This window comes from Haplochromis burtoni, unplaced genomic scaffold (assembly GCF_018398535.1).
Source record: "Haplochromis burtoni strain Fernald_Lab_line unplaced genomic scaffold, NCSU_Asbu1 Contig_10, whole genome shotgun sequence".
NCBI classification, from domain to species: Eukaryota; Metazoa; Chordata; class Actinopteri; order Cichliformes; family Cichlidae; genus Haplochromis; species Haplochromis burtoni.
This window is the reverse complement of record NW_024582371.1, coordinates 1544195-1554709: the sequence shown is the minus strand read 5'-3', so window position 1 is coordinate 1554709 and position 10515 is coordinate 1544195. Positions and strand designations below refer to the sequence as shown.

The 10515-nt window shown below is 41.7% G+C and overlaps 2 protein-coding genes across 2 annotated transcripts in view; one reads left to right on the top strand and one right to left on the bottom strand.

Annotated features, from left to right (window-relative positions):
- Window positions 1–1916, top strand: part of dok3 (docking protein 3) — a 6224-nt gene extending 4308 nt beyond the window's left edge. Inside the window, exons 4-5 of the mRNA XM_005927935.3 lie at window positions 1–44; window positions 438–1916. The exon at window positions 1–44 is cut by the window's left edge and continues 144 nt beyond it. Of these exons, the coding sequence (XP_005927997.1) occupies window positions 1–44; window positions 438–1310 (917 nt within the window). The 3' untranslated portion in view covers window positions 1311–1916. The remainder of the gene's footprint in view (window positions 45–437) is intronic.
- A 291-nt stretch (window positions 1917–2207) lies between these two features.
- On the bottom strand, window positions 2208–2993 carry atoh1b (atonal bHLH transcription factor 1b). Its single transcript, XM_005927936.3, has one exon. It carries the CDS (start codon window positions 2991–2993, stop codon window positions 2208–2210), a length of 786 nt encoding a protein of 261 aa, XP_005927998.1.
- Window positions 2994–10515: the final 7522 nt, after the last annotated feature.

Genomic DNA, 10515 nt, shown 5'->3' with positions numbered 1-10515 from the left:
TCGACTGGCCATACAAGCTCCTACGCAAATTTGGTCAGATTGAGGTAAAGCACTAGATGTTGTGCAGTCCCTATGCTGATGATAAACCAGGTATTCCAGTGGGTTTATTTAGAATTTCTCAAAGGAAAAAGCTTTGTAAAACACACTCATTGACTTTTGTGCCAAGAGTTGGAAGAAAAAAATTACTATCACTCTGTTTGTACTCTAAATATGAAGCGACAGCCAGCAGCTTGTTAGCCCAGAAACGGAGGAAAACAGCTACTCTGGCTTTGTTCAAAGGCAGCAAAATCTCTAAAGCTCACTAATTAACATGCTGCTACTCGTTTGTTTATTCTGCTGCAAAAAAAAAAAAAATTAAATTCAAAGCTGAAGTATTGCATATTTTATAAAATGGCAAATGTATTTCCTAACATGAGGATCTTTGGCTGTGATTGCAGGGGGGATTCAGCATCGAAGCAGGCCGTCGCTGCAAGTCGGGACAAGGCGTGTTCATGTTTCTGACCCAGCATGGTCCCCAGATCTTTCAGACTATATCTAAGCAGTGCACAGTGGAGAGGAATACAGCAGTGCAGCCTCCCAGTGCCAACAGAAGATCACTAATTGACCCGTTTCCTGCTCCCCCGCCTGCCACAGCTCACTCTTTCGTCGACCCTTCCATCTACAGTTTTCCAGATGTTTCAGTCGACACAGAGGACAAGTTTACCGGCGATTACCCAATTTATGACGACCCTGTGCAGCAGATAAAACAGCTATCACTCAAGCCTCCTCTCTTGGGCAGCAATGAGGCTGTGGCAGAGGAATCTGAGGATGAGGATGAGCAGGAATGGTGCTATTCCCTGGAGGCTCTAAATCTGGATAACAATATTGAGGACAGCATTTACTGCAACTTACCGAGAGGCACGCCTCCTTTGATGAGAAAAGCCGAGGCAGATAATTCAGATTGCATTTATTCAGGGATAAAAAAAGTCAATTCTCTGACAAATCTTCAGCAGGAGCCTTCCTATCCCCCCTTACCATTGCCTGTACCCCCACCTCCTCCCTTATCATCCGCTTACTCCTTAGCCAAACCCCAAAACCAGCATGCGCTCCCTGTGAATAACTCCTTCCAGCCAGAATACAATACACAAGCAGACTACGATGAAGACGATTTGAATGAGACTGAGGAGGCCAATAGCTCCTCTGCTCAAGTTACCCCCTCAGAGGTGCCTGGCAGTTTTAAACACAGGCTGGCAGAAATCATTTCTAAGGACTTGGCAAAGTTCCAGCCTCCTCTTCCCTACGGAGCAAACAACCTCACATTTTCTCAGTAGACTATCAGTTAACAGACAGACTAGACAGGACAATTTTATCTGTGATAAATTGTCATAAAACACAATTAGTTTCTTTACTTCTATAAAATCCCCTCCACTGGGAACATGCAGTTAGGCATTCTGGCTCACAAGTGTTTGATTGTTTTTGCAGCTTGTTATATGAAAGATGCATCTGGAATACTTTTTAATCTGCAAATGCTGTTGCCAAAAAGAGAGATTTATTTTGTTTTCTTCTGCGGGAATGCTAGGCGAATACCTTTAATGTGACATTAACTGAGAAGGTGGGCGAGCATTTGCCCGCACCGTTTCATAATGGGAAAGCTGGGAGAGAAAACAAACAACCTCGCCTTGTTATGTGTGATGCGCTACACATCATCTTCATTATCATCCTCTCTGGAATCAGTTTGGTTTCTTAAGCAGAGTCAGGAGGGATTTGTCACATCAACTGTCAGTATCTGTAAAACAGAGTGGAAAAACCAATAACCCACATTGTGTTTTGCTGTAATTACTGCATGTGTTTGCTGACAATATCCATATAAAAACCACTTAAAAAGCACACTCTTATGTTAAGTATATCTTTATTGTACCAAAAGAGCCATCATAAAATACGCTATACATAAATAGAAAAATACTTGTTTATTGTTTTTGTTTGTTTTATTTGACAAATGTCACTAATGAAACTGGAAATGTGTCTAGTAATGGTTCAGAGTATAAAGTGCATAAAAAGGGCCTGCAAGAGTCCATCACATCCAAGCAGGTTTTTCTGAGTTTTACCTGTACGTTTACCTGTACAGGTAGTGCAGAATCTCAACTATTATTAAAAACAGGACTTTATGCTGTGAGAGCGTCTCTGCTGGTCAGCTGATATCTTCTGCCTTGTAAAGAGCTCCAAACAAGTTAAAAGTCAGTGGCACTGACTTTCTGCCACTGTTTCCCGCTTTGACCCTCCTCTGCGTCACTGAGATGTGAATATTCCCCATCGCTGCTGCTGGAACAAGTGCCTGATTTATTTGATTCCATGTCAGATGTAGGTCCAAGTAAAATCAGATGACCGATAGATGCGGAGGGGTCTCGCTGCTCTCCGGTCAGAGGTTTCGGGGACTGTGCAGCGGCTGCTGGCAGCAGAGAGTGAATCAGGCTCCTCCTGGAGGTCTTGTCTCCAGAGCCTGGACGAGGACTCCTGCACTCTGGGTGAACCACGCCGGCCAGGAGCTCAGACAGCTCTGTGATGTAAATCTGCGCCATCTGGAGGGTGTCGTATTTGGATAACTTTTTCTCGTTTTCCAGGGAGGGGATGACACTCCTGAGCTCGTCAAACGCTTTGTTCAACCCGTGCATCCTCCTCCTCTCCCTGGCGTTGGCCGCCACGCGCCTGTGTCTCTGAGGGCCGAAGTGGCTCGTCTTGCATCCATCTGGCGCCTTAGCAGGGTCTGTCTCTGTCATGCCTTTGGTGGTAACGCGGTCAGTGAATTCGGTCACTGGCACAAGTTTCTCCCGCGAGATGCCCGCTGCCTCTGCAGCCGCGTGCGCGTCCCTAATTGAGAGCGCACGGATTGAAGTGGAGGAAATCCAGGCTTTGGAGCTGATGTGGGCCAGGTTGTGCTGCTGCTGGTGATGCTGCTGCAGCAGAGTGAAGTCCTCTGGGTACTCCGACCAGCTCGAAAGTTCTGCTTTTGCAGCCATCACTGCAGTGTCCTGATGTGGTCGTGCACGGCAGGATATAAAGGTCGCACTTTCGCTTCAGCCGGTGCCAGAGTCTCTGGAGTGGTTTGCGCTGCGCCTACAATTTATACAGCCTCCCCTGTAGTCACCTTGGTGTCACTCCCAGCCCGCAAACAGCCCTGACAGCACTGTAGCCTCAGGAGGCAGCAGCCAATCGCACAATCCCTTCTGACCCTGTCTGTCAAAGAACAATTAGACAAAGCTCGACTTTTTCTCCTATTGTGCATTGTAACTCAATCACGACCTTGTTATCCCTAAAAGGAGACGAGTATTAATCATTTAAGAGCGTGCAATAGCCGACCTATGCTCTACCTAACGAAGCTCACCCTACTCATGAATGAAAATGTATAGAGAATGAATGATTATGTAATAAATTAAGTTATAGTCTATATTATGTGTCTATATTAATAAACGCGAGCTTGTATGGGAAAAAGTTTGTCTTCTTTTTAATTACACAAGTGTGTTAGTCATATTTCTATAGTAAGTATGTGTTTTTCTATAAAGTCATCATCATCCTTTCCATGGAAAATGCATTTCGGCCTCTTTCTCACGAGCGCAGTAACCGACTCGTGATTGGTTCTGACCCGCTGAGAGCTGTGGTTGTGGAAAACAAACGTCCAAGTTTGTTCTCAAACAAACAGTAAAAGGCGCCCAATCATTCATTATTTGCAGAAGAATAATAAAACTAACAGGTGTGAGACAAGGATCGAGACACACCTATAGCTGAGGCGCAATAACTGATAAGTTGTCTGAAGGCGATTTATGAACCATTAAGAAAAGTTGGAAAGAAAAGAAAAACACTCCGTCATTTATTATTTATTGCTGTTATTTTTTGCCGTTGTTGTCGTTACAAGATTAAGATTTTTCCTCTTTCAGACCCAGCCTCGAAGGAAGAAGATAAATTAGGCTACAAATTTTTGCTCAGGGTCACGTGGCCCCTGGCCTGTGCCTATCAGCTGGTGTCCCTTGGCACCGCTCACAAGCCACGCACCTCCGAGACGGTGTCACCCACGTCTCCCATATGCTGCCCACGGCGCTCACTGAGCTCTGACTCTGACATGAGAGCTAATCATTCATTAGGGCATCAATTACGGCGGAGAAACAACTTCAGCACCGGTGACGGACCTGTCCGCTGAGAGATCTGAGATGTTGTAGTGAGGAGTGACTGGGACAAATTTTGCATTCAGCGATCTCTCTCTCTCTCTCTTTCGGGGTCGAGTAGTAGTGAAGAAAATCACCGTGACCTGCCCCGCCGCCAGCAGTTTAATGAGGCCTGGTCTTAGTTGAATAAATCGGCACGTTCTTCGTCCCGGGATGTCCATTCTTTTTTTCTTCTATCTAAAGAGGGCTGGGGGGCTACATGAATATTTCATTCCTTTAGCCCCAGTGCCAGCGCAACAGCCCGCAACCCTGCGTGCAGGCTTTAAAAAAATGCAGCTACACTTCCCATCTGGTGCGGGGCGTGAGGGGGGGAGTGGCAGTGGAGGCCGAGGAGGTGTGAGGAACATTTCTAAGGTCAACTTGCAGCGACCTTCTGTAGGAGACAGGCGAGAATGAAGGGAGGGGGGCCTTACTTTATCTTTACTTGAATGCGTTCTTCTTGAGTGGTGTTAGGCCACTGTACATCACTGTGACTAAATGATGCAATGACCCTGACTAAACTAAACAAATCAACTCTGTAACTGTTTCCTGCTGAAAATGCACAATGCAAAAAACATGAACCTCAAATTGCACAAAAGTGTTTTGCAAAAAATTCCTCAGCAATTTCACAATGCAGTTCATGGCCATTGTGGCTATTGCTGCTTTGTAGTGCTATGTTCCCATATCAAGTAAACACAGGGCCAGTATTACCCATACCGATACCAACACCATTACTTTTAACCTGTAAAGCCAGTGTATGTAGGGGAGAGCAGTGTCATGTGTTATGAGATGACCATCGTGATTTTTAAAACACATCTGACCACATTCTAATGACCACTAATTCATCGTGATTTTTACTTTCCACAATACTTGATAAAACACACCTTTCAGCTTTTCGTGGATTTTAATACTGGGGTTTTTGGAGACCTATTTCTATTCTACTAGTATCCACTTGACTCGGTTTGGTTGTTTTCCATTACAACTGAGTGTGCAATGTGACCGAAAGTTCCACAATGTCATTTTTATGTGACACAAACACAAAACAACAATGGAGAATGACGAGGCGATGGTATAATGCTGCTTGGTCTATGGTTTTTGTCAGAATAAGGAGGTCACGGTGTTCATTTTTTGTGTAGCCATTTCCCTCGTTGCCGGGTTTCATAAACGGTGGTTTTGTTTTTTCTGAGGCGGTTGCTCTTAACTTGTCAAGTGATGCTGTTGACTGCTCAATAGGTGGCATGCAATATGTTGATGGCACATTTTTAGATTGACTCACTTTTCTCGGAACCCAGGCTGAGCAGGTACTAAACAAGTACTTGGTACCAGGTGCTACCACATAATGGAAAACTCTACAAACTGAGTTGAGTCAAGCCAAGTAGGTACTAGGGAAAAAGAGGCATAAATGTGTTTGTCTTTAAAGCACCTTTGGTCAGCTTTTTCTATTTAAAATGTGCTATAAACTACAACTAAAATAGACATGAAAGACAATAAAGAAAAATTTCACACATTTTTTATAGGGCATGCTTCAGGTGTTGTCATCATTTCCGAGAAAAATATTTAACACATTTAAGACATCATATTGAACTTAGAGGACAGAAATAAACATTGATCATGTTGCTATCCAACATCAAAGCGGAACAAGTATCGACGCTATCGATATTTGGATCTATCTGCGCACACTTATTGCTTTGCAAACAGTGAATAACAAACAAAGTTAGGTGGTGATGTAGCCCTGGTACATATCCCAGCGATTACTCCTTATCCTTGAATCATCCACAACCTAAACTCAACCAGCATACCAACAGCAGATTCCACTTGAGTCAGCACATCTTTCCCATAGCTGCTGTTTAATTAGCACTAACCACCTAAGTTGTTACACTTGTAGGTGATTGCAAGTGGAAGGTACAAGTGCCCTTTGACCGGTTCGTGTTTGCTGGTAACTGAACTTTGTAAAGACTGGGGATTTTTTTTTATGTGTGGGTTATTCTTATAATGCTGACAAATAAGTCAAATGCCATAGTTAAAATTATTTACACTAATGCTGATATCACTGGGGATGCCCTCATCTTCTCAGTTGTTACTGTTGGGTGACTGTGACCCCGACCGATCTTTAAAACTATTTTTAAGGCTTTTTAAATGAGGTGTGAACCATATTTATATGTGAACTAAGTTGACATATAAATATGACTCTCTACTTTAACGATGCATTTTCTTGTTTCCTGGAAACAAATACAATAATACCTGGGTAGGTGACAATAAAGGAAATTAGATCTCTCTCTCTCTCTCTGTGCAAAAATAAACAAACCATTTACTAAAATGACAAAGTGCACTTCACCTCCCAACTATTTGCCTAACACACCAAATTACAGTAGAATTAGTATTACAGAATACCAGCAATTATCCGGAAATTATGACCCAACAAAGATAATAAAATAATAACCACAGTTCTGATTGTAATATGTTCTTAATAAACAAATAAATAACAATCAACACATATAAATGTGCTTTTGATGCATGCCTTTGAATTCCTGTTTACTATCCAGGCGTCCCCTTTGTTTTGCTCCACCCACTGAATCGCATCTAACCCTGTGTTGAGCGTGCTTTAAGGTTGCCTAGCAACATGCAAACAGCCACACTAGTAAACTGTAGCTCAGCTGTTGGATTTCCTTCCTCGTCGCCAGCATTCAGTGGGGATGAATGCTCTATAAAGTGTGCCGTCGTTTCGCCTTGTGTTTTAATTAAAGACCTGTTAATTTCTGAACAAAAGACTGTTTCATTTTTTTTTTCTCGTGCACCAGGAACAGTGAACCTCTTGATGTTCGGCGGAGTCTGGTCTGTAATTATCCTCTCACACCCCGAGCTACGGAGGTGGTTCTAGTGAGCAAAGAGAGAAACCGTAATGCCCGGGTTTCAGGCGCAAATTAGGACAATTAGTGGCCTCATTAATTTGGGAAAATGGAAGTAATATTCTAGTTAAAGTAACGGTTCATTAAGTCAGTGCTATCTGTGGCAAAAGGCTAATTGATGAACTCTGAGAAGGACAGTAATAATGAGAGAAGACTTTTTCTCCGTACAGTAGCACTATTAGGGCTTTGTGTTTAATACCTGCTAATTTAGGAACAATATACTTGAGTGGTCGCCCCTGTCATCGCGAGAAGACCTCAATTGTTCCTTATTGAATTGGAAGAAAATGTCGCGATACCTGAGACAAAGTCACTGCAGGGTGCGGTTTAAGTACGAGGTTTGGAGTCAGCCCTGCACCACTGATCACAGGTGTTACCGGATACCTTCCTGAAGACACGTGTCACGTGTTTTCTAGCCTACTTTGATTACTCATTTGCACTCTTATTCTCATTCTGTAATCCTGTAGATCACACCGAAGCAGTAAAAAATGTTTTATTTACTTCTTACACTATTAAAAGGTTTAGTTTCTAATTTGCTTTGGTACTGTCACTGAAATAGATGAGAGCAGTGGCTGAAAGTAATACCAAAAAAACCCTAAAAGACTAAATTACAAGACTATTTCTATATCACACCCACCCTACTAACCTATGATTATATCTCTCTATCTCTCTCTATATATAGATAGATAGATATGACTGTGTGTGACTGTAACAAGCGTTAAAGTCAGTATTTGGTATGACTTCCTTTATTCTTATTATCTTAATCAAGCTTTCTTGTATTTTCTTTAGGTTGTCTTCAGGAAAAGGTTTTAGTTCACTGGCACACTGGTGTTTTGGGTTTCTGTCATGCTGAAGTTGAGGCCCAGCCTCTGGGGAAGCCAATCAATAACTGAAAATGATAATGCTGTTTTTTTCTTCCTATTTCTTAAAAACTTGACTTTTAGATCCTGTTCATTTGCTGTAGGTGTTTTGTTTTTTAGGCCCACCACTTCGATCTCCGCTTGTCTAGTTTTCTCAACCTTTGTTAAGGACACACTGCACACCGTGCTGAGCTATGTCAGGATTTCTCTGGAAATCACCTTGTTGGTGCAAAAGTAGTACTTTATTTCTGTCAGACTGAGTTATTGTTGGCATTTCTTTGTAGATTCAGCTAAAGAAATAGGAACGAATTATGTGTTTTCACAACAGGCCTAAAGACACATTTTAAAATGAGTTCTAAATTATCTGTTATGTGTCATCCACTGATTTATGTGCTTTTTTAAATATACTTGAATGATACAATTCAGCGTTAAGTGGCTTTAAAAAAAGCCCTTCAGAAAGCTTGGTGAACTACTGCTCACAGACCACATTAAAAATGACAAGAAACTTTGGCTTCCAAGAAGCAAATATAAAGAAAATGAGAGACATTTAAGCAGTAAAGTATTTAAAATAAATACATTTTACTGGTAAATCTATATCATATTTAAATAAAACCTTGGTTTCTGTTTGCACAGGCCTATTTTTCCACTCTTGCCACCTTGTGATGCTGTGTGCTCTCATTAGTGATGAATCCATCTTTAAAACTTTCAGTGTTTAATAAATCTTAAAAAAAAAAGGGAGAGTTTCTTTAATGGGTTCTCGTTAGTGTTTTGCTTCATGTATGATGGGTTGAAAATGCAGTGTTTGAGTGCGCTCTTTTCATGTACCAGCACGCCATATGGCAGATAGGCGAACGCCGAGTGGGCTGTAAAGACCCAGTCCATCAAAAGAAGAAGAAAGGCTTCCAGACACTTGAGCATCAGGGACTCTGAAAGCTGTCAGCAGTAGATAGACACTTATAGTGTGTAATGGATGCTCAGGCTATTGTGCTTTTAATAATACCATTATATGATGTTTTGATGGGCGGACAAGCACACGAGTGAACTAAAACCTCTACTGTCCCAACTTATTTTTTTATCATTAAGGACTTTGGTGGTTACCAAAAGTAGCACTGGGTCCTTATGAAAGTTATTGATTTTAATTAGTGCATTGAAAACATATTTAGGATTTTAAAAAATCAATGGAACCAGGAATTAGTAACCTAGTTTTCATTTTCATTCATTTAATTTTTACCCTAGCAAAGGGTTTTCATGCCACCTTCAGATTTGAAAGCTACCAGAAAACGCACACACACTCACACACACACACAAACACACACATGCACACAGTCTAAAAAAAAGTGACAGGTTTTAAGGAAAATATTATTTATTGTGTGGCTCGTGTATTGTATTGCATTACATTACATCAGATATTTTTATTTTTCAGGTCACATATGAACTTGAATTTTTCATCATGCAGTTCTTGCAGCATTTGAATTATATGTCAGATTTAATGGTACTGTGTCAAAAATGTCTCCCCTGCTTGTTTTGGTTATTTTATGGGATTTGAGGGATTCTTTTCTACCCTCTGGCCATGCTATACCAAATTCTAGGATTGCAAACATGAACAGATGGGTTATTTGACAGTTAATGTAAAAATCTTAGGTGAACAACACACATAGTTGCAATCGCTATGTGTTAATAATATAAAACATTTATGAGAGTGGAAAAAACACCCCACATTCGTGTGTTTCCACCAGTTACCACCAGATGGAGACAACACGATATACATGCCAGAGGCAGTCACGATGGCACTCAAATCAAATAAGGGCTTTTCATTGTTCAGTCTCAGAAACAAAGATGCTGATTATATAAACACCATTACACACTCCTCAAGCTAAATGAGCCTTTAAGTGCTGATAGGGTTATTTACCAGCCGCCTGCCAGACATAAATCCTGTAAGAGATAGGCAGTTGTCTGAGAAGGGGATATCTCTGGAGGCTTCAGCGATGGTTTGCAATCAGAAAGCTATTTACTGTGAGGATAGAGATGTGTATCGTGTAATAATAAAGCCCTGCTCAGTTCACTTGGGATTACATCCATCATGATATAGGCTATGAAGGGATGCGATCATATCCTTAGTACATGTTACTCTAAAGCTTGGGGGGGAAAAAAGATCCTTCAAACCTTTCTCCAGAGTGAAACACAGAAACAGAATCATGTTTACCAGTACTCTTTTCTTTTTTATTATTTTTTTCAGGGACGTGGTAGATCTCAATAAGAAAGCATCACTCCATCAGGCAAGTGATGTGCAGCTGTCAGTAGAGAGCAGTAGCGCTCTGCGTGTAGAGCCGAGCAGAGCACAGCAGCACGAGGCTGCTAGTCAGTTAAGATGAGCAACACTTTGTCCACTGACCCCTTTGACCTTGCGGGCTGAATTAAACTCCTGGCACAAAGTGGGAGCTGTTATGAAGTCATCTGATCATCGCAGAATCAAACAAGGCTGTTTTCAATGAGTGATCCTTCAAGAGCGCACGGTGACCTTTAGTGTCTTCGGCGTCAATGCACTGTTTTGGAAATCGCATCTTCCCCGTCATCCGTTTT